The following is a 25,260-nucleotide window of genomic DNA, read 5'->3' on the forward strand; positions in this document are numbered from 1 at the left end:
TCGCTCTCTCTCTCTCTCTATCTGTCTGTCTACCTAACAACCTAACTTCCTGTCTGTCTGTCTGTCTGTCTGTCTGTCTGTCTGTCTATCTGTATATCTGCCTGCCTGCCTGCCTGCCTGTCTGTCTGTCTGTCTACCTACCTACTTATCTGTCTGTCTGTCTGTCTACCTACCTAGTTGTCTGTCTGCTTGCCAGTCTGGCTGTCTTCCTACCCTTCTATCTATGTCTGTCTGTCTGTCTGTCTGTATATCTATCTATCTGCCTGTCTGTCTGTCTACCTACCCTTCTGTCTTTCTACTTATTTATCTGCCTGCCTGTCTGTCTGCCTGTATGTCTGCCTGTCTGTCTGTCTATCTATCTATATAACTGCCTGTCTGTCTGTCTGTCTGCCTGTCTACCTACCCTTCCATCTATCTGTCTGTCTGTCTGCCTACCTACCAACCTACATGTCTGTCTGTCTATATATCTATTTGTCTGTATGTCTGTCTACCTACCCTTCTATCTATCTGTCTGTCTGCCTACCTACCAACCTACATGTCTGTCTGTATGTCTATATATCTATTTGTCTGTCTGTATGTCTGTCTACCTACCCTTCTATCTATGTGTCTGTCTGTCTACCAAACTACCTACCTGTCTGTCTATCCATTTATCTGCCTGCCTGCCTGTCTGTCTGCCTACCCTTCTATCTATGTGTCTGTCTGTCTACCAAACTACCTACCTGTCTGTCTATCCATTTATCTGCCTGCCTGCCTGTCTGTCTGCCTACCCTTCTATCTATGTGTCTGTCTGTCTACCAAACTACCTACCTGTCTGTCTATCCATTTATCTGCCTGCCTGCCTGTCTGTCTGCCTACCCTTCTATCTATGTGTCTGTCTGTCTACCAAACTACCTACCTACCTGTCTGTCTATCTATTAATCTGCCTGCCTGTCTGTCTCTCTGTCTGCCTGTCCACCTACCCTTCTATCTATCTGTCTGTCTACCAACCTACCTGTCTGTCTATCTATACATCTGTTTAGAGTTTTTCAGCATTTTAAGAAAGTTTGTATGATGCATCTTTATGAGTTCTTTGGAATGGAGCATATTCTCATGTAAAGACCAGAACACGTCACATACACAACTGAACTCCCTTATGTATGAGTGCTGTGGTGGTACATGGTAAAGTGATGTGTCACTATGGTAAACCTATGGCACTAAACGGGTACCATGTTTGTATACTGTGGAATGTGTCTGGTACTCCAAAGCTTTTCAAATAATACCACAGTATCTGCTGTGATAGAGTTCTGCGAGCACGAGAAAATATCAGAGGGCGGATCCAGAGACGCGTCAGCGCGCTCGAACCCGTGAACGAATATAAACGCGCTCAGAGCTCAGCATGCGCGTCAAACGCGTACAGACGCGCGTGTGGATGACTGCTGTGTGCTGACAGATACAACACAGGCATTTACATGAGCTGAGAAGAACCGCTTCATACTTTCACCTCATCTGTTTGGATATTAAAGATCATTCACCTGTCTCAACGCATCGCTCGATCACCTGCGCGTCGCGTTTTGGAGGCAGAATGCGGCGCTTTTTAATGTGTCATTTGGGAAACTATCCGAGTTAGTTCGGATCCGGATACCCTGATGTCTTTATTTGACGCGCTGCAGCTGCGCACGGAGCGTTTCTCTCACATTACAGCCGCGCAGCGTAGCGGCATCACGGTTTTGCGCGTCGCGTTGCGCGCAGTGAGCTGAGCGGCGCGGCGCGTCAGTCTGACACACTGAAGCTCTGGACGCTTCTGCTTGCGCTTCATTTGGATCTAGTGGATAACATGTTCTGAATGGTTTCTGAGGATACTTTTGGATCTGTAAATGTTTGGAGATTATCTGGGTATTTGGCTTTTCTCCGAAGCGCTGGTCTGGATGGGCCACATTTAAGGTGAGTCTCCAAGATTCCCATCTTTTACACTGAAATATGAAGGTTCGCCTAAGAACTCTGTATAAAGTTCTTTGGAGATGAATAAAGTTATTTTTGGTCAGTTTTGGATTATATGTTCTCTGAGGAACCATTGAACATACATGAACTCCATTTGGAACATTGATTTAGTGGTTTTTCTTTACATTTAGTCCTAAAATCTCTCTGTAACCTGCATTATATAACATTATATAATATTTTTACTGTAAAAAATAATAGTACATTTAACAAGACAATACATGTAATTTTACAGCAAAATAATGTAAAAAAAAATAAATATATATATATATATATATATATACACATATGTTGTTAAATGTATTATTATTTTTTACAGTATATATTATGTTAAGCTAATTACCTGTTAACCAATTAACGAGTTTTTTACAGTAGCATTTTTACGTTATTTATTTATTTATTTTATAATTTTAATCGTAAAAATTATGGACATTTTTTTAATTTTATTTTTTACGGTGAAAGGTCAACAATATCTGAAAAATAAAAGTTATATAAGTATATATATATATGTATGATTTTACCATATAATTATCAGTAAAAAATATATTATGTTAAACAAAAGCAAACAATTGTTAAAATTACGGTGAAAAACAATAATTGGCCTGTGAATAGTTGTTTCTCGTTATTTTTAATATCAGTTATGCACATTTTATGGAGTTTAGTTCATGTTTATTATTTAAGTGTCACTTTTAAGTGGCATTTTTTAGTTAATATGATGCTTAAAAATCCATTTTAAAGTGAAACGCAGACTTTCAGCATTTCAGATCATTAGTGTACTGAGTTTCTATAATTCAAGAACAGAAACGGTAGTGAACTGTAAAATGTACAGGCATTAAAATGACATCTGGAAAGCCCGAAACAGGGTCACCGTATTTATTACGGTAAATTTATGGCAACCGAAGCTACTGGTATTTTACCGTAAATGTAACCAAATTTTTTTTTACCATAAAAACATGTAATGTTTATAGTACAGGAATGTATGTAGATTAAAATATAGTAAATCATGTTTTTAAGCAGATAGTTTAATGTGAGGTAACTGAAGTCTATAATGGACTATGACATCATTGAATGGATGGATTGATTTCACAGCACATTTCATGAGGTCCGATCATATGCAACTTTTAAAATAAATGAGATTAATTGCATTAAGCCTTTTAATAGACTCAATTAAAACTGTGGGATCTACAGATTGGGAATGACTGGGATTGTATACCAAGTGGAACGATGCACCAAATGTCTGAACCCCCTCATCTGTGTCTATACAATAACGTGTAAAATATCTAAAATCTTGAAATAGAATTAAATGGAACGGCACCTTTACTGATAAACAATAGGAGCTAATTAGATCAAAGCATCATTCACTGCAATAAAGGGCCATAAAAGTCTTCAAAACATCATTAGATTCATGAAAGCGGCCCATTTTCATTAACAGTTGCATCAGGAATGAAGGGCAAACTCAGTTAATGCCCACAGAACACATACCAGAGGACCGTCATCAGAATGTTACATTTGACACATTTACATGTTACAACCCTTTTCTTTCTATTTGATCTCTCTAATCTGTTCATTCCAATCTTGGTAGATTATCATAACATTACGCAATATGCAGTCGCATTTCTCCATAGCAACTGACATGTTTTCGTCATGTGACCCGTGTGTAACTAGTGCCGCAACTGCCCTTTCTTCCATCCTAAATGCCGTGACCTGTTCATGTAACTGTGCAAATCTTAAAGTGTACTTATTCACTGTTGCAGCTTCCCGCAAAGGAACTGAGTCTAAAATGAAGTTATGGGACATTCTAGCCACGTGTTTGTTGCTCTTGAGTGCCGTTTCTGCACGTCCGATCTTCCACAAACAGCAGCCTTCCAAAAGAGCCGTCGTCACGGAACGTCACATTAAGACTCCCGCTCTGGACCCCATCATCGACTCCCATCCTGAAAACACTCACCTAAATCAAGCCTCCAGTGAGGAGCAATGTAAGTGATCACGTACCATCTTGCATGCCAAGTTAGTCATGTGACTCCAACGCCATCACAAATGAGATCTTATTTACCATGCATGCATTTCCTTTTTTTAGTTCAAATGCAACAGAGTAATTCTGCTGTTTTCAATTACTTACACAGCTGCATGTTGAGCAACTGAGCTCCCATAGAAATGTCTGAAACACAAACACTACCATCAAGACCAGTTAAAAACCTTCAGTGAGAGTCTTTTATGTTTGCTGCATCTTATAAACAGCATGGAAATATGAAAGTGGCGTTTGGCCTTGAACAGAGAGATTGAGCTTACCAAACAAGTTCCCAAATAAACGTTGTTTTTTGACACAAATGATCTTGAGTTTATCTTTAACGCTGTTTTCCATCAGAGCGGAACCTCTAACACACACACACATGTATAGGGAAAGCACAATTGTATGGTGCTGCGGTGGACACAAACAGACGATGATGTGATGGGAAAGGCATGCATGATGCATGAACGTTTGAGGGAACACAGCGAGAGAACTATACATTCACTGTGCTTATGCACGTTTAACAGCGGGTGACTGTCTCGTTGTGACACTAGTAAAATTGCACGCTGTCTTGATACGATGCAGAACTGTTTGATTTGAAGGATGCTTCATCTTACATCGTGGGAACATTCTAAAGTAGTGAGGTTTAACAACTGTATGGTCACCGGCATGCAAAACGGTCTTCATTAAAGGGACCACTCGGGCCTATTGGCTTGTGTGATATGCATACATTTGTGTCAAAAGACTTGCTGAAACTTGTGCACAACAGACAATGTAAGATGCAAAAAACAAACATGTTGATTCACTTAGTGGCGATGCATCTTGGGCATTCTGTTTCCACATGCATCAGTGTCTCTGCTCATCTGTACCGCTCCAAAGAGTGTTGTTACAAATGGAAGCCTGGTCGTCTGGAGACAACTCACAAAAAATGGTAAAGCGATTTCAAAGCGTTCTGCTCTGCATAAGAACATGCTGTACATGCACGATGACTTCAGTCAGGGTAGATGTTAGGGTTAGGTTAACGCCTAACCCTAAACTTGACCCCTTAACCTAACCCCTAAACCTAACCCCTAAACCTAAACCCCAACCCTTAACCGCTAACCCTTACCCTAACCCTAAACCTAACCCTAAACCTAACCTACCCTAAACCTAACCTAAACCTAACCCCTAAACCTAAATCCCAACCCTTAACCGCTAACCCTTACCCTAAACCTAACCTAACCCTAAACCTAAACCTAACCTAACCCTAAACCTAACCCTAACCCTAACCTAACCCTAAACCCCAACCCTTAACTGCTAACCCTTACCCTAAACCTAACCTAACCCTAAACCTACCCCTAACCTAACCCTAACCTACCCTAAACCTAACCTAACCTAACCCTAAACCTAACCAAACCAAACCCTAACCCTAACCCCTAAACCTAAACCCCAACCCTTAACCACTAACACTTACCTTAAACCTAACCTTACCCTAACCAAACTCTAAACCTAACCCTAAACCTAACCCTAAACCTAACCCTAACCTAACCCTAAACGTAACCTAACCCTAAACCTAACCCTAAACCTAACGCTAAACCTAACCTAACCTAAACCTAACCTAACCCTAAACGTAACCTAACCCTAAACCTAACCCTAAACCTAACGCTAAACCTAACCTAACCTAAACCTAACCTAACCCTAAACCTAACCCTAACCTAACCCTAACCCTAAACCTAACCCTAACCCTAACCTAACTAACCCTAAACCTAACCCTAAACCTAACCCTAAACCTAACCTAACCCCCAACCCTTAACCGCTAACCCTAACCTAACCCTAAACCTAACCTAACCCCCAACCCTTAACCGCTAACCCTAACCCTAAACCTAACCCAAGCATTCCCAAGTCCGGAAGGGCTGAAACAGTCAATGCAATTATTCAAATGCAAACACTACTAGCAACACATGCTTTATTTCTGCATTGTTGCATTCTGAAATGTTTCAAAACACAACGCAAGTGTGCATTGTTCAGCATTGCCACAAGGGGCGCTATAGCGAGCATTAGTGTGAAGCATTAGCCTGCTTTTACAGTCAATTTTCTCTTTCAGGTCAATTGCTGTCATGACGTAGCAACAATTTGAAGAGAATCTGGCTAACTATTTAGTTAAAGTCAATGGAACTGTCTGCATTGTCATAGTTACCTGAATTAAAGCAGTACAAGTGTGGACTGTATGTTAATCCGTCATCAATCCAGTGCGATTAATTACATAATAAATAACGTCAAAATTAATCATGTCCCTGGACTGTAATAAGGAAGATTCCTGAGCAATTCAAGTTTGCAGTACCACCTGTTTTCTCCAGGGGGCAGTAATTGAAACTCCAGCTTTATAGGCAACGTGCAGCTTATACAGAGAGCAAACCAACCCTTCAGCAGACAGCACAACACGAGGATGTTCTTGCGTTCAAAACACTGCTTCATGGAGCATTGCTACTTTACATTGTAGCAAAGTGTCACATTTTTTACATAATTACAAAAAATAAAAACGTATATATATATGTATATATATATATATATATATATATATATATATATATATATATATATATATATATATATATATATATTTTAATCACAATTTAATTACACACATAATATATACTTTATCCTCAAGACACACTTGTCTTTGTACTCACCTGGTTTCCGCCACACACGCTTTACAAGTTTATCTTGGTATCATCAGACCACAGGACATGGTTCCAGTAATCCATGTCCTTAGTCTGCTTGTCTTCAGCAAACTGTTTGCAGGCAATCTTGTGCATCATCATCAGAAGAGGCTTCCTTCTGGGACGACAGCCAAGCAGACCAATTTGATGCAGTGTGCGGCGTATGGTCTGAGCACTGACAGGCTGACCTCCCACCCCTTCAACCTCTGCAGCAATGCTGGCAGCACTCATACATCTATTTCCCAAAGACAACCTCTGGATATGACGCTGAGCATGTGCACTCAACTTCTTTGGTCGACCATGGCGAGGCCTGTTCTGAGTGGAACCTGTCCTGTTAAACCTGTCCTGTTAAACCGCTGTATGGTCTTGGCCACTGTGCTGCTGCTCAGTGTCAGTGTCTTGGCAATCTTCTTATAGCCTAGGCCATCTTTATGTAGAGAAAAAATTATTTTTTTCAGATCCTCAGAGAGTTCTTTGCCATGAGGTGCCATGTTGAACTTCCAGTGACCAGTATGAGAGAGTGTGAGAGTGATGACACCAAATTTAACACATCTGCTCCCAATTCACACCTGAGACCTTGTAACACTAACGAGTCACATGACAGCAGGGAGGGAAAATGGCTAATTTGGCCCAGTTTGGACATTTTCACTGAGGGGTGTACTCACTTTTGTTGCCAGCGGTTTAGACATTAATGGCTGTGTGTTGAGTTATTTTGAGGGGACAGCAAATATACACTGTTATACAAGCTGCACACTCACGACTTTACATTGTAGCAAAGTGTAATTTCAACAGTGTCATCACATAAAAAGATATAATCAAATATTTACAAAAATGTGAGGGGTGTACTCACGTTTGTGAGATACTGTATATCTATATATATATATATATATATATATATATATATATATATATATATATAACCCTAACCCTATTATAAGGGCTTTTCTGAGGATGCATCAATGTACACCTGCGTCAGACTGACGCTTCTGGAGGACCTGACTTTGGTTGCTAAACTAACCCTAACCTTACTAACCCTAACCTTACTTAACCTAACCTTACTAACCCTAACTTTACTAAACCTATACCTAACCTTACTAAACCTAACCCTAATCTTACTAACCCTAACCTTACTTAACATAACCTTACTAAACCTAACCTTACTAACCCTAACCCTAACCTTATTAAACTAAACCTAAACCTAACTAAACCTAACCCTAACCTTACTAAACCTAACCCTAACTAAACCTAACCAAACCTAACCCTAACTAAACCTAACCTTACTAAACCTAACACTAAATAAACCTAACCCTAACTAAACCTTAGCCTAACCTTACTAAACCTAACCCTAACTAAACCTAACCCTAACCTTACTAAACCTAACCAAACCTAACCCTAACTAAACCTAACCTTACTAAACCTAACACTAAATAAACCTAACCCTAACTAAACCTTAGCCTAACCTTACTAAACCTAACCCTAACTAAACCTAACCCTAACCTTACTAAACCTAACCTTAACTAAACCTAACCTTACTAAACCTAACCCTAAATAAACCTAACCTTACTAAACCTAACACTAAATAAACCTAACCCTAACTAAACCTTAGCCTAACCTTACTAAACCTAACCCTAAATAAACCTAACCTTACTAAACCTAACACTAAATAAACCTAACCCTAACTAAACCTTAGCCTAACCTTACTAAACCTAACCCTAAATAAACCTAACCCTAACCTTACTAAACCTAACCCTAAATAAACCTAACCCTAACCTTACTAACCCTAACACTAACTAAACCATAGCCTAACTACACCTAACCCTAACCCTAAATAAACCTAACCCTTAATAAACCTAAACCTAACCGGTGTTAAAATGTTTGATTTGAATGTGCTTGTTTGTGCATTTGTTCTTTTGAGACATAGTGGCACACTGACAAACAAATTATACTTTATCCGTGAGTGTATGACCTAATTTTGTCATGTGCACAATCCACGTGACCTGTCCATGTCATCTGCTGTAAAGTGGCTGTTGGTTACACAATGACAGTAATGCAAGGGAGATTACATCCTGAGATTACAACCAAAAATGTAACATATATATAGTATTAAGGATTACGGGAGACCAAATGTAACAGTTGAAGAAGCAACCAATCTATGATGCTACAGCCTAGCCTGCAACACAACAAATGGTTGAAGTTTATGCAAACATTTTGACTGAATTCCCACCACACCCAAAACTTACCTGTCAAATGGCCTGTCGACGACTTTAAAGACAAGTTCAAGACCCCATATTATTACCTGATTAGAACCAGCATCATAGCAAGATTACCAAATGTGCTCATATAGAACATGATGTTTAGAGCGTGTGTAGCACCAGGACCGGTATTACGGTCTATTTGGATGAATCAAGAGAGAGTGAACTTCGAGGAGTTCTGTCTATAATCAAATCATGGTGCATTAAATGCAGATCAAAGCACTCGTGCTCTTTCTTGCCTTTGTTTAAGAGGAGGGCAGCATGCATGTTTTGAATTTGCTGTTGAGCAGATGTATTCTGCTGTACCTCATTGTCATGATCTATAAGATTTTCCATCTCAGTCCAACCAGAGAGAACTATTTTCCTGGGAGTCATCCTCTGATATTTGGGAATTGTCAAGAGCGACAAACAAACATTGGCGTATATGCAGCACATCCAAAAGTCTGCGACCGCATTGAAAATGTAAGGGTCGTTGACATAAGGATGTCCACGATCGGCGAACTTTTAAAAGGCGAATTTAAAACACATGTAGCAAGTATTTAGAAATGTAATCTTTGTGTCTAAGTTGGTTTTCATATACAATAATAAAAAAACTTTTATAGCATTTACTACAAGAAAAATATTTATTGACTTTGAAAATGTCAAGTGGTTTAATCATCAAGTGAAATGGTATTAAAATACTTTCCTTGCAGCTTGAACTTAATCATCAATTTTAAATACATTTTTTAAAATATATTAGTATTTATATACACATATATATATATATATATATATATATATATATATATATATATATATATATATATATATATATATATACACACACACACACACACACACACACACACACACACACACACACACACACTTATTTAAAAATATATATATTATTATACATAAAATATTATTATTATATCAATATTAAAACATTATTCCAAACTCTCTTATGCCACCATTTTTATTAAAGAATTCAAGGTTTTAATTAAACGATTTATTTATATATTTATTTTACCTGATGGTTATACCTCTTTTGATGTTTTTGACTTTAAGCCTTAGAAACAATATATAAATAACTTTGAACAAGATACTGAAAACATGTTCAACATATTTTGTGCATATTTTAATGTATTTATAAATAAAAAAAATAGATCCGGACAAAAAAAAAAAAAAACAAACAAAAAAGGAGCATCACGTCACTGACCAGAAATCAGGGCTGGACTGGTAATCTGGCATACCGGGCATTTTCCCGGTGGGCCGACGCACTTAGAGGCGGACTGGCCATCGGGAGAACCGAGCGGGCCGGTGGGTCGGCCTCGAAACGGGCCGAAATATGCTAAAATGAGCCGCAGCGTTATGAAGAACGGACCACAAAATGGCGCCGCGATATGCCCAAAAGGGCAGTGAACACCCCCCGCTCAACAGTTGGGCCGATTTCTCTTCCCAGTCCAGCCCTGCTAGAAAGTTTAAGAATTGAAGACATTTTAAAGAAATGTTCTGATGCAAAATTAAGTTGGAGAAATATTGTAGAATCTGCACCATTTCTATGTGACTCATCAAATGTGTTTTATGTAGCATTGCACAAATCTGTTTGTATGCTGATATATGTTTTTCTCTCTATTAAAGATGACATAAACGGCATTTACCCGGACCAGTTTGAGAACGTCATGGACTTCATCGAAGCAACTATTGGCCGATTGCGGCGGTCGCCGGAGTTGGATGTCGGCTCTCAAGCGAAGAGGGACAAGGGACGACAGAAAGGAGCAACAAACGGCGAGAGGGGCGGACGGGGACGAGGAGACAGAAAGAGAGGTCGCGCGCGTGGTGGTGGCGGCGGCCGAGGGGGAAAGGAAAGTAGAGACGACAGGGTCAAAGGTCAAGGGCGTGGTTGCCTGCTTAAAGAGATCCACCTCAACGTGACGGATCTGGGGTTGGGTTACAGGACCAAAGAGGAAATGATATTCCGCTACTGCAGCGGTCCCTGTTACGATGCCGAAACGAACTACGACAAAATCCTGAACAACCTGACCCACAACAAGAAGCTCGACAAAGACACGCCCTCTCGGACTTGCTGTCGGCCGATCGCTTTCGACGATGACATTTCATTCTTGGACGACAGTTTGGAGTACCACACGCTAAAGAAACATTCCGCGAAAAAGTGCGCCTGCGTTTGACGTAGCAAGACGGACGATTGGCTGCTCTGAAGACAGAAAGCGCTGGGGGGCGTTCATGTTGCATTCGCGTTGCAAGTGACACGTTGACGTCCGTGAGCTCCACGTGCAACCTGCGCTAGCCGAAACGGTTTAAACTGTTCAGTATTCACTTTGTTACCAAACCCACAAGATTTCCCCTAAACGTATGGCTTGAATTGGTCATTATTGCTATATATGGCAACAATAACGCTAATAAAGAGTCATTCAGAGAAACAAAACTGCTAAAGAAGACTCTGCTGCCGTCAGACGTGGTCACGTGACTCGCCCGCAGTGGATTATTACGTTTACACTGTCGATGAACGCAACCCTGTGGACTGACCCCAGTGCTCCAAATATTACATATCCAGAAAGCTATCTATATATATATAGTGTATATGAAAATGTATTTATTGAGATTTAAGTTATTGTTATTTATTGCAATCCATTGTATAAGAGTGTTTGTTTGTTTTTTCTTATTTATTTAAGGAGGTTTGTGTTCTCCATCTTGGATGGTGCCAAATTTGAGCACGTTCGCCCAAAAATCAACATTTTGTCACGTCATCCAAAGTGGCTTTCTTGCTTCCGTGAAACATACTGTATATAAGATGTAGGACAGAATGGATGAGCTGTTTTCTGTACCATGAAAGTGGATTGGGATTGACATGTTTCAGCGTGTAAAAGGACATGAAAGCACAATATAAGTATTAGAAAAGTGAGTCTGAAGTTTGTGTGCTTGAAGAACAGACCCAAGTTTAAGTTATTATTCACTGATCTTTCCGTATGCCGTGGCTCTAGTATATATTTTGCTCTTGTTCAATTAAAAAATGATTCCTCACACTAAAGCTATTGTATGGTTTTGGAAGACGCGTGCAGAATGAGCTATTTTGTGATCATTTTAATGGTGCTTTTTTGTCATTTTTTTGGAGCCAATTCCCTTTCATTCTCAAACAGAAGCTCAGAGATTCTGCCTTAGATCTCCTTTTGTGTTTCATAGAATGACGAAAATGATATTTTTGAGCGGTTAAACTGTTATTTTAAAGAAATAATCTGGGTTTAAAATAAGTATGTGTGGCATAATGTTGATCATCACAAAAATGTATTTCGACTCGTTCCTCCTTTTCTTTAAAATAAAAGCACAAATCTGTTCCACTAATAATGGAAGTCAATGGGGTTTAATCTATAAACGTTAAAATACTCACCGTTTCAACAGTATAGACACAAGACGTAAACAATGTGTGCTAATAGTGAATTTTAATATGATAAAATGTCTAAAGTTAAATGTCTGTCTTACATTAAATGAAAACACAAACTCACACGGCTTCATTTTCCACTGCGCTTATGCTAAGTGTTCCTATATACTAAAAGTGCATCGGAGAACACTTGGAATCCATTGACTTCAGTAGGGGATGGATTGTGAAAGTGATGTTCCATCATACTGAGCCCCTTAGAGATCAGGGCGCGATTTTATTCTGAAATAGTTTCGCGTGCCCTCGCAAATAAATTTACCTTGATTTTACTACAGTAACCATATTTCAACCATGATATATTTTGGCAGAAACTATGGATTTATTACATTATTGTGTATCCATATAGTAACCAAACGCAAACTCTTGCAAAGGAACGTAATTATGGGAATGCAAATTATTGCGAAGGAATGCAAACTCTTAAAAGGGAATGCAATTATGGGAATGCAAACTATTTTTAGGGAACGCAATTCTGGGAATACAAACTCTTGCAAGGGAACGTAATTATGGGAATGCAAACTATTGTTAGGGAACACAATTATGGGAACACAAACTATTGTGAGGGAACACAATTATGGGAACACAAACTATTGTGAGGGAACGCAATTATGGGAACACAAACTATTGTTAGGGAACACAATTATGGGAACACAAACTATTGTGAGGGAACACCATCTACTGCGAGGGAACACAATTATGGGAACACAAACTATTGCAAGGGAACGCAAACTCTTGCAAGGGAACGCAATTATGGGAACGCAAACTATTGTGAGGGAACGCCATCTATTGTGAGGGAACACAATTAGGGGAACACAAACTATTGCGAGGGAATGCAAACTCTTGCAAGGGAACGTAAATATGGGAACTCAAACAATTGTGAGGGAACGCAATTATGGGAACACAAACTATTGTTAGGGAACACAATTATGGGAACACAAACTATTGTGAGGGAACACAATTATGGGAACGCAAACTATTGTTAGGGAACACAATTATGGGAACACAAACTATTGTGAGGGAACACAATTATGGGAACGCAAACTATTGTGAGGGAACACCATCTACTGCGAGGGAACACAATTATGGGAATGCAAACTATTGCAAGGGAACGCAAACTCTTGCAAGGGAACGCAATTATGGGAACGCAAACTATTGTGAGGGAACGCCATCTATTGTGAGGGAACACAATTAGGGGAACACAAACTAATTGGACTAAACAATTGTAGGGAAATGCAAACTCTTGCAAGGGAACGTAAATATGGGAACTCAAACAATTGTGAGGGAACGCAATTATGGGAAAGCAAACTATTGTTAGGGAACACAATTATGGGAACGCAAACTATTGTGAGGGAACGCCATCTATTGCGAGGGAACACAATTATGGGAACGCAAACTATGGTTAGGGAACAATTATGGGAACGCAAACTATTGTGAGGGAACGCCATCTATTGCGAGGGAACACAATTATGGGAACACAAACTATTGCGAGGGAACGCAATTATGGAACGCAAACTCTTGCGAGGGAACGCAATTATGGGAACGCAAACTCTTGTGAGGGAACGCAATTATGGGAATGCAAACTATTGTTAGGGAACACAATTATGGGAACGCAAACTCTTGCGAGGGAACGCAATTATGGAAACGCAAACTCTTGTGAGGGAACACAATTATGGAAACGCAAACTCTTGTGAGGGAACGCAAATATGGGAACTCAAACAATTGTGAGGGAACACAATTATGGGAAAGCAAACTCTTGCAAGGGAACGTAAATATGGGAACTCAAACACTTGTGAGGGAACGCAATTATGGGAACGCAAACTATTGTTAGAGAACGCAATTATGGGATACAAACTATTTTGAGGGAACGCAAACTCTTGCAAGGGAATGCAAATTTTGTTGGTATGATGATGTAACACCATAAAAGAATTAAATGTAAGTGCTTTTATAAAATGATAATCTTCACATTTCTGCCTTTAAACCTCCAAAAAATGGCCCCATTCACTTCCAATGTAAGTAAATTACCGTTACCGTTTTATTTATTTTTTGTGGTGATTAACAACCCGGAATATTCCTTTAAGGAAAAGCAGACAACAAAGACCCATCCATCAGATTTGGCCCATGTATTCACACACTTAGTGATGGAAAAGATGCTTGTTCATCCCAGCAACACTAGACACACCACCGTCGTTTCTATAACAAAACCACACAAGATAATAAGCAGGCACAATTACTTCAGACTATTGAGCGGACCAACTACTATTTTAGAAAATAAAAAGCTGATGTTGTTTTGCAAAAGTGAAAATCTTTAGTTATGTCTCATTCCATCACTCAGTGAAACAAATCATTAAAGCAACCAAACAAAACGAAACCCCATGAAGGTCTGTGCGAGACCAACTGTTTACTCAGACGGGATTTGGTGGTTTGTTACTGGATCTCAAATGGCTCGTTTCCAATTATCTCTGTAGAATGCAGCCCAGCCTGATGTGTTTATATCTCGCTGTAATGAAATCCATGCCAGAGCGGCACAGGGACCGACTGCGCTCGATGGAGAAGCACAAATGGAGAGAAGCATCCGTACTGTTTGATCAGAGTCAATTATGTTACATGTGATCTCTTTACACCCGTTCACCTGTTGGCCAGTGTCTGGCAGCCCCACTTTACCCATTAATCTGTCAAACGGTATTCAAACGACAAGACCAATTATGTCAAATCTGCTTAGTCTAGCCTAACAGAATTGAACTAAACTTCTTAACGGGAAACAACAATCCATTTTAGAGCAATCTGGTAAACACACACTCTGAAACAGGCCCGTGTTTATGTTCTGTTGGACTATCGTAGCTGATACACACAGGCAAGCGTGCCTTGATGTTTCTCAGTATTAAAATCCACAATCATCACTCACAGGACAGACATAGAGCCAGAGTTACGTCATAAATCCCCGGCGAATACCGAACAAATCCACCGATTTCTAAAGTATTTTGGGCAACGTCTCTAATGCACGAGTTACCTCCATTTATCAGGTCATAATTCATCCGTTAATCCGCCTTAATCAGGATCAACATGGTTTTTGCAATCCGCAACTCCCGAGTCTTGATGTTTCATGGTTTGTACATGTCATGTGCTTGTAACTTGCTTTTGCGGTTTCCTTGATAGAAAACATTCAAGATATGAGCTCAAATGTCTGCTGAAAATCTTTCCCCGTCCTGCGGTCTGTTGTCGGTCCCGTGAGAGGTTTTTGTCTTGTGTTACTGAACCAAAAGCTCTCCAGACTTTATTTTTGTACAATACTCATTTTATAACTTTTTACAAAATAAAACTAATTTCTATCACTTTTGAATTTTTTTTGCCGTGCATTATTGAATTAATTAAGTTATACATTAAATAAAATAGTTAATGAATGTAAACATGGTTTATATTACAGAAGTAAACAAACAGAAATGAGTTGCATATTGAACTGCATATTAGGAGAAAATGAACCATTTTTGTAAATGCATTTAATAAAGTGTCATTTACTGGGACAAATATTGTATTACTATGAAACAAATTAACAAATGAAAGATACATTTAATGTCTGATTGAATGCACAACTTTTGACATCAACAGCAAAATGTATAATTTTTCCCTTTCTTTTAAAAGTGGATTTTGCACAACAAAATGGTTAGTTGCATATTATTATTTGCATTATTCATTGTTTTGTCCCAAATGCATTTTTGTGTCACTGACCAGCAGTTCAGAACTATTGCTATAGATAAAGCGCAATACATTTGTGAGGAGACACAATTATGGGAATGCAAACTATTGTTGGGATCACAATTATGGGAATGCACGTTATTGTGAAGGAACGCAAACTCTTGCGAGTGAACTCAATTATGGGAATGCAAACTATTGTTGGGATCACAATTATGGGAATGCACGTTATTGTGAAGGAACGCAAACTCTTGCGAGTGAACTCAATTATGGGAATGCAAACTATTGTTGGGATCACAATTATGGGAATGCACGTTATTGTGAAGGAACGCAAACTCTTGCGAGTGAACTCAATTATGGGAATGCAAACTATTGTTGGGATCACAATTATGGGAATGCACGTTATTGTGAAGGAACGCAAACTCTTGCGAAGGAACGCAATTATGGGAATGCTAACTATTTTTAGGGAACGCAGTTAAGGGAACATAGACTATTGCGAGTGAACTCAATTATGGGAATGCAAATTATTGTTGGGATCACAAATATGGGAATGCTAATTATTGTTGGATCACAATTATGGGAATGCTAATTATTGCGAAGGAATGCAATTATGTGAATGCAAATTATTGTTGGGATCACAATTATGGTAATGCTAATTATTTTGCGAAGGAACGCAATTATGGGAATGCTAATTATTGTTGGGATCACAATTATGGGAATGCTAATTATTGTTGGGATCACAATTATGGGAATGCTAATTATTGTTGGGATCACAATTATGGGAATGCTAATTATTGCGAGTGAACTCAATTATGGGAATGCAAATTATTGTTGGGATCACAATTATGGGAATGCTAATTATTGCGAGTGAACTCAATTATGGGAATGCAAATTATTGTTGGGATCACAATTATGGGAATGCTAATTATTGTTGGGATCACAATTATGGGAATGCTAATTATTGTTGGGATCACAATTATGGGAATGCTAATTATTGCGAAGGAACGCAATTATGGGAATGCAAATTATTGTTGGGATCACAATTATGGGAATGCTAATTATTTTGCGAAGGAACGCAATTATGGGAATGCAAATTATTGTTGGGATCACAATTATGGGAATGCTAATTATTGTGAAGGAACGCAATTATGGGAATGCAAATTATTGTTGGGATCACAATTATGGGAATGCTAATTATTGTGAAGGAACGCAATTATGGGAATGCAAATTATTGTTGGGATCACAATTATGGGAATGCTAATTATTGCGAAGGAACGCAATTATGGGAATGCTAATTATTGTTGGGATCACAATTATGGAATGCTAATTATTTTATGAAGGAACGCAATTATGGGAATGCAAATTATTGTTGGGATCACAATTATGGGAATGCTAATTATTTTGCTGAAGGAACGCAATTATGGGAATGCAAATTATTGTTGGGATCACAATTATGGGAATGCTAATTATTTTGCTGAAGGAACATAATTATGGGAATGCAAATTATTGTTGGGATCACAATTATGGGAATGCTAATTATTTTGCGAAGGAACGCAATTATGGGAATGCAAATTATTGTTGGGATCACAATTATGGGAATGCTAATTATTGTGAAGGAACGCAATTATGGGAATGCAAATTATTGTTGGGATCACAATTATGGGAATGCTAATTATTGCGAAGGAACGCAATTATGGGAATGCTAATTATTGTTGGGATCACAATTATGGGAATGCTAATTATTGCAAAGGAACGCAATTATGGGAATGCAAATTATTGTTGGGATCACAATTATGGGAATGCTAATTATTGCGAAGGAACGCAATTATGGGAATGCAAATTATTGTTGGGATCACAATTATGGGAATGCAAATTATTGTTATGGGAATGCAAATTATTGTTGGGATCACAATTATGGGAATACTAATTATTGTTGGGATCACAATTATGGGAATGCAAATTATTGTTATGGGAATGCAAATTATTGTTGGGATCACAATTATGGGAATACTAATTATTGTTGGGATCACAATTATGGGAATGCTAATTATTGTTGGGATCACAATTATGGGAATACTAATTATTGTTGGGATCACAATTATGGGAATGCAAATTATTGCGAAGGAACGCATTTATGGGAATGCTAATTATTTTTAGGGAACGCATTTATGGGAACACAGACTATTGTGAGGGAACGCAATTATGGGAATGCAAACTCTTGCACGGGAACGCAATTATGGGAATGCTATCTATTTTTAGGGAACGCAAATTATTGACATCAACAGCAAAATATATAATTTTTTTTCCTTTCTTTAAAAGTGGATTTTGCACAACAAAATGGTTAGTTGCATATTATTATTTGCATTATTCATTGTTTTGTCCCCAATGCATTTTTGTGTCACTGACCAGCAGTTCAGAACTATTGCTATAGATAAAGCTCAATACATTTTGTGAGGAGGCTGTAAAGTAGAATTTGTCGAAAGCTGCAAAATAATGTTTTATTGCAATAATTATTATGTTTACAGTAGGTATAATAGCCATAATAACAGGCCTGAATATGAAGGGCTATTAAAGATATTGTAGAAGATCCGTTTGTCTGTCAGTCGAAGTGGAGCTTCAGTTCATTTCGAGATGCATCCAGAACTGCCATTATGCATTCCTGAACTGCAGCCCAGGAGTCTATGGTAAACAAACTGGTTGTAAAGTGGGGCGAGCTGTAAATTTGGGCACTTCCATGGGACTGAAGAGGCTGGATTGGGCTCAGAGGGGTTTGGGAAGAACCGGAGCGGGTCTTGGTCCAGCTGCACTCTGCGTGTCTCCGATCGGACCAGCACAAGCCAATCACTGATTGTTATGGGCTGCTTGAACATTAAGTTCCAGCAATGGTTGGTGCTGGACTGAATCTCCAGGAAAAGTCCCGCAAACGCTCTCATCTGACTAAATGTGAAATAATAAAGTGATAATAAAAAACAAACAAACAAACATGCAATATGATTTAGGGTAAAGACTACAAAATCAGGAACAAAAGCCTTCCAAGGACAAAGACGTCCAACAGACTTAGTCAAGGAGTCTGTGAGAGACAGATATACATAGATACAGAATATAAATCATTCTTAATTGTTCCATTCATTTATTTATTGGTTGATGCATTATTATATTGGGCATTATCCATGAAACTTGAGTAGGACGAATATCTGCGAATCATTCGTAAAACAATTTATTGGTAAATTTGCACCATTCTTCCATAATTTGTTCAATATTCTGATGGAAATTGTTGTAAAACCATTTGTAGGAAATTTCCGCCATTTTTATAAAATACGTTGCAACATTCTTTCGTAAATTGACGCCATCCTTACGTATGTTGGAATATTCTGGTGGAAATTGTCACAACAGATTGGACATCCAAGAAACATGAGCAGAATGAGTTTGTGTAAATCATCTGTAAAACCATTAGTTGGTAAATTCCCGCCATTTTTACATAATATGTTGCAACATACTTTTGTAAATTGCCTCCATTTTTACATATGTTGGAACATTCTGATGGAAATCGTCACAATAGTTTAGATATTCAAAACAAACGAGCAGAATGAATTTGTGTAAATAATACGTAAAACATTAGTTGGTAAATTCCCGCCATTTTTACGTAATATGTTGCAACATTCTTTCATAAATTGGCGCCATTATTACATAATATGTTGAAATATTCTGATGGAAATTGTTGTAAAACCATTTGTACGAAATTTGCCGCGATTTTTACTAAATACGTTGCAACATACTTTTGTAAATTGCCGCCATCCTTACGTATGTTGTAATATTCTGATAGTAATCATCACAACAGATTGGACATCTAAAATACATGAGCAGAACGAATTTGTGTAAATAATACGTAAAACATTAGTTGGTAAAAATAAATTCCCGCCATTTTTACGTAATATGTTGCAAAATTGCGATGGTCATTTTCATGACAGTTTGGACATCAAAGAGACATGAACAGAACAAATTTGTTGAAATCATCTGTAAAACCATTAATTGGTAAATTCCCGCCATTTTTACATAATACGGATGTTGCAACATACTTTCAGTAAATTGAATTCTTACATAAATTGGCGCCATTATTACATAATATGCTGCAATATTCTGATGGAAATTGTTGTAAAACCATTTGTACGAAATTTGCCGCCATTTTTACAAAATATATTGCAACATTCTTTTGTAAATTGACGCCATCCTTACGTATGTTGGAATATTCTGGTGGAAATTGTCACAACAGATTGGACATCCAAAAAACATGAGCAGAATGAGTTTATGGGTAAATCATCCGTAAAACCATTAGTTGGTATATTTCCGCCATTTTAACATATGTTGCAACATTCTTTCGTAAATTGCCGCCATTCTTACATATGCTGGAATATTCTGGTAGAAACTGTCACAACAGATTGGACATCTAAAATACATGAGAAGAATGAGTTTATGGGTAAATCATTCGTAAAACCATTCGTTGGTAAATTGTCACATTTCTTACATAATATATTGCAATATTGTGATGGTCATTTTCACAACAGATTGGACATCCAAGAAACATGAGCTGGACGAATTTGAGTAGTTAATCTGTAAAACCAATCATTGGTAAATTCCCGCCATTTTTACATAATATGTTGCAAAATCCTTTTGTAAATTGCCTCCATATTTTGGAATATTCTAATGGAAATGGTCAACAGATTGGACATCTAAAAAAACATAAGCAGATCAATTTTACATGTAATCAACTGTGAAACCATTCGTTGGTAAATTCCCGCCATTTTTACATAATACAGATGTTGCAACATTCTTTTGTAAAAAGCCGCCAATCTTATATACGTTGGAATATTCTGGTGGAAATTGTCACAACAGATTGGACATCCAAACACCGTGAGCAGAATGAATAGACATCCATAAAACAATTAATTGGTAATTTAATAAATTTTTACATAATATTTTTACATAATATGCTGCAACTTTATTACATTAACTGTTGCCATTCATTCATAATATGTTGCAATATTCTGATGGACATTTTTGTGACAGATTGGGCCTCATCCATGAAACTTGAGCAGAATATTGCCACAATTTATGGAAGAATGTTTTACGCATAAATGAATTGTGCTCTTATTTCACCAATGAGGCCAAAAGACGTCGTTCTGTTGCTTATTTGGTGTTAATTGTTCAGCTGACAAAACATTTAAAATACGGCAACAATTTCCAGAGTACAAAGTAAAATGGAAATGATCTAAAAATAATGCAACATACTGAACAGCCTTCATGGCAATACCTCACAGCCTCATTTTCATGTGTGTCAAATTAAATATGGCATCTAATGCAAAGATTAATGTGCCAATTAAACCCCCCAGGTGACCACAGAGCCACTAAATTGATCATCCACCAGATAAAAACACCACGGCTTGCCATTTCGAGACCATGTGAAAACAAGCTGCAGACAGGCCTCCGTTGGACTGATATGGCCGCAGAAGGGGCGTCCGAATCCTCACAACTAAAGCAGGGGATGAGCACACCAGGCACGGATGAGTTGTGACATCACCCGCTACCACATTTCAACATTCCACGGGCAGTAACAGACACTGGCGCAGGTGGCACGCTGCTGACATCACCACTCAGAATAGGCTCAATGGATTAGGCCGCAGCTCTGGATAAGCTGGGCTACTTCACTATTCATTACCGTTTTCTGGGTCTTTCAGTGCTTTGTTAATGAGTAACCAGTGGATGATTTACTTTCAAGGGTTTGAACACACTCTAGTCTACAAGACGGGCACCACAGCTGGCATTTCGTCTTGTTGGAGACAAAGTATATGAGGCGTGTGGAGATATCCGGCCCGGGGATTATTTCTAGGTTATGGTTTGGTTATTATTCCAAACCCTGATGGGTACTATCCAATAACAGGCCAGAAATGTTGGGAAATCCCTTTGCATCCATTGAAACTCTCCAGCACACATGAGGATTAAACAGAAGGAAAACTAAAGTGCATTAGTGACACTCTTAGAAACCATGTTTCAAGACCACATCTCTGGGTTTTAAAAAGGAACAAACGTCCTGTAGGTTAGCCAGAGGATAATTTCCATTCGGTTGTAATGAGAAGTGACATTTAATCCACGCATACTGCGGCACACACCCCATTCTTGTGACAAGTGTCATCATTTACAGTCTATTATAGATGTACGCTTACGCAACAGATCTAAAAGTAGATGTTTACAATCATCCATGACAGGCATTTCAATTACGCAAGAACCGAAAACACCAGCGCAACATATTCCAAAGTCAGCATAAATAATATGGACTAATTATTAACTTCCTGTGTTTTTATTATAATTTTTTATGGATTAAACAACTCAAGTCAGTTGCATGGAAAAGGTTGTTTCTCATGAAACCTGTCCAGGTCACATTTTACCCCAAAGCAATAAGAAATTATATTTTATATTTAAGGAAAATATACCTATTTACCACATTATTTAATATGACAATTAAGATATTTTTTTTTTTACCCAAAATCTCATTAACAAATGTTTTTTTTTTCCAATGAATAATTAATTAATTAATTAATTAATTAATTAGATACAAATATTAATCATTTAACAATTCTATTCAAACTCTTGCTCATGTGATATTGCTTTAAAAAATAAATAAATAAATATATATATATATATATAAGCAATATCACATGAGCAAGAGTGTGATATGGCCCTATATCAGCACTGCTGTGTTTTGGCTGCATTCACGAGTGCTGTAGGTAATCACAGCAGTGCTGATATAGGGCCATATCAGAATGACGCATCCAAGCCTTCGTTAGTCATTCAAAAATGTCAATTCAGAAATAGTATCACGGCTTGCGCCATTTCTGACAAGTTATTGGTTATTGGATGTGTGTGTGTGTGGGTGAGAGAGAGAGAGAGAGAGAGAGAGAGAGAGAGAGTCGCCCTCCAACAACAATGGAGGGCGGAGGATCGACACTCACAGCGACGAGCGGAGCGCCGGATGACTATAGCACAGAAAGTTGGCACTGTAGGGGGCACGGGTGTTCCATCAGCCAGTCATCTCAATCAGTCAACCCGTGGCATCTGGGTCTGCCCCGTGATGACCTATCAGCGGGCTTTAGACATATCACGTGGCCTCAAGTTGTACATAGCCTGGCACAAGCGCCGTGGAGTCACCGCCACTTAGTGGCAAATGGCATTTGTTGTTGTTGTTGTTGTTGTTGAGAGAGAGAGAGAGAGAGAGAGAGAGAGAGAGAGAGAGAGAGAGAGAGAGAGAGAGAGAGATGGAGCGTGTGATCACTTGTTGCCACACCCAAGCAGAGATGCTGTCAGCTTTCTGAAGAATAGCCATCCAAGTGGGGTAATTCTCCTTATTTCGCAGTAGCCGGTGCACAAAAGTCTTTCCTTATAGAAACTGCAATCTTCTCCGCCATTTTTAACAGCACGTCCTCTCCAATGAGGAAAGTTTGGTAAAAGGTAAGCACCTTCAGTTTGTGTCATTAATCAGTCTGTTGTGTCTCTCTGTTGGGATGAGCCTTAATGCTGAAGTTGTTCGTTTAAAGTTGTTTAAAGCTATTTCACTTAAGCAAATGGCATCTTTTGCTTTCACCTGCTGGCTAACATATGTAATGTCACAAAAATAAATGTAAAGGGACACATATAGCTCTTAACACATCTGCACTGCTCTTACACTCTAGTTTAGAATGGCACGAACACAAGCGGAGTGACACACACAGTGAAGCGTCCCAGTGATGATGGTGTCAGACCATCAGTGCTCATGGAACATCTCTCGACCAATCAGATTCAAGGACCGGAACTAACTGTTGTATATAAGTATATATAAATAATGTTAATAGTAAAGTACTTATACATCATGGTAGTATTTGTTGTACTGCCATAAAACATTTTTTACTGTATATACAGTATTTATTATAGCAATATTTAATAAATATCCCTATTGAAAGGAATGAACAAAAAAGCAGTAAAGAGAATTAAGTGGGAAAATGTCATAAAATTAATGCCATAATGCACACAAATCTGAATGTTCCTACAAATAGTCTTACTTGTTCTTTATGCAAAATATAATTTCTGACTTTTTTGCAACCGGCACCCCTTTTTATAAGATTCACCCACAATTGATGACAAAGAAGAAAAGAAAGTGTAAATATTCATCTGTCGTCGCACTAAATAATCCGGTTCTCAGAATAATAGAAACACATCTGTCCTCTGACCCCAGACAATCCTGGAAAGCTGCATTCTCAATAACAAAACATATCTAATGAAAATACTTCAAATAAATATTTACAGACCGCTGTGACTCATCGCAGAGAAGTGGAGTACCTCGAGGGTGAACGCACAGGTTCGAGTGGGACGGTCACAGGAGAAGAACGAACAGGAATCTGTTGTGACAGCGTTGACTCGTGTTTGTGCACACGCCGGACCGACACACAAACATGTGATGTGGCATGGCTGGAACGGTACATACATCACCAGACAACAGCACAGCATCCTACAGGTTTAACCAAATGACTCCGTAAAGTTTGGAAAAACATCACACCTCTGTTTTCACACGCCATACCACAGAAGGTAAATGACTCCAAAACCAGACGTTGCATCTGTCAGTGTGTTCACCAATGCCAACAAGTTCCAGAACAATATGATGTGGCCACACACTGCTTTTGTTTATTTTTATGTAAAGGACTAATATACAATTGGAGGAGGAGGAAAATTTAGGCAACTGATAATAACAAATCTGAGCAACCGTCTGTACAAACAGAAATCTGAGCTGTAATGAAAATCAGTTACCGATGATGATTTTAGCCTCTATTTCGCTACACTTGGAAACGTACTTATACACGCACACACACACACACACACACGCACACACACACACACACACGCACACACACACACACGCTAGCATTAAAGCTTCAAAAGTGGAGAAACTATGTGGGAGAATACAGATTGAAGCGGCGACTCCAACCGATAAACTTATTTTTTAAACTTACTAACGGTTTTAGTTAAACTAAAACCGAAGATCTTGTTAGATTTTGCGTTTCTTCCGTTCAGGCTGATCTTTGTCGACCTCCACTTCCTCGTCCTCCTCCTCGGCAAACACGGGCTCTGGCTGTGTCCTGTGTAGAGAAAACACACGCTCAATAATCAAACAACAGCAAATATAAA

At 38.5% G+C, this 25,260-nt stretch overlaps 2 protein-coding genes and 1 pseudogene across 2 annotated transcripts in view; 2 read left to right on the forward strand and 1 right to left on the reverse strand.

Annotated features, from left to right (window-relative positions):
• LOC127636436 (RNA polymerase-associated protein LEO1-like) overlaps positions 1 to 25,260 on the forward strand; it is a 283,037-nt gene that overhangs the window by 167,484 nt on the left and 90,293 nt on the right. The window lies entirely within an intron of this gene.
• On the forward strand, positions 3,755 to 12,315 carry LOC127636441 (glial cell line-derived neurotrophic factor-like). The gene is made up of 3 exons (XM_052116918.1): positions 3,755 to 3,843; positions 10,573 to 10,742; positions 10,806 to 12,315. The coding sequence occupies exons 1-3, from the start codon at positions 3,755 to 3,757 to the stop codon at positions 11,102 to 11,104; spliced, it is 558 nt and encodes a 185-aa protein (XP_051972878.1). The 3' UTR covers positions 11,105 to 12,315.
• The window catches only part of LOC127636316 (WD repeat-containing protein 70-like), a 73,499-nt pseudogene continuing 73,359 nt past the window's right edge, over positions 25,121 to 25,260 (reverse strand).

Source organism: Xyrauchen texanus, chromosome 44, assembly GCF_025860055.1.
Source record: "Xyrauchen texanus isolate HMW12.3.18 chromosome 44, RBS_HiC_50CHRs, whole genome shotgun sequence".
NCBI lineage: Eukaryota > Metazoa > Chordata > Actinopteri > Cypriniformes > Catostomidae > Xyrauchen > Xyrauchen texanus.

Excerpts from the sequence above, each read along its gene's own strand:
- LOC127636441 (XM_052116918.1), top strand. The coding sequence starts at position 3,755 with ATGAAGTTATGGGACATTCTAGCCACGTGTTTGTTGCTCTTGAGTGCC. Across the intron at positions 3,844-10,572 it reads CACAAACAGCAGCCTTCCAA|TTACCCGGACCAGTTTGAGA; the intron begins AAGAGCCGTCGT and ends CATAAACGGCAT. Across the intron at positions 10,743-10,805 it reads ACGAGGAGACAGAAAGAGAG|GTCAAGGGCGTGGTTGCCTG; the intron begins GTCGCGCGCGTG and ends ACAGGGTCAAAG.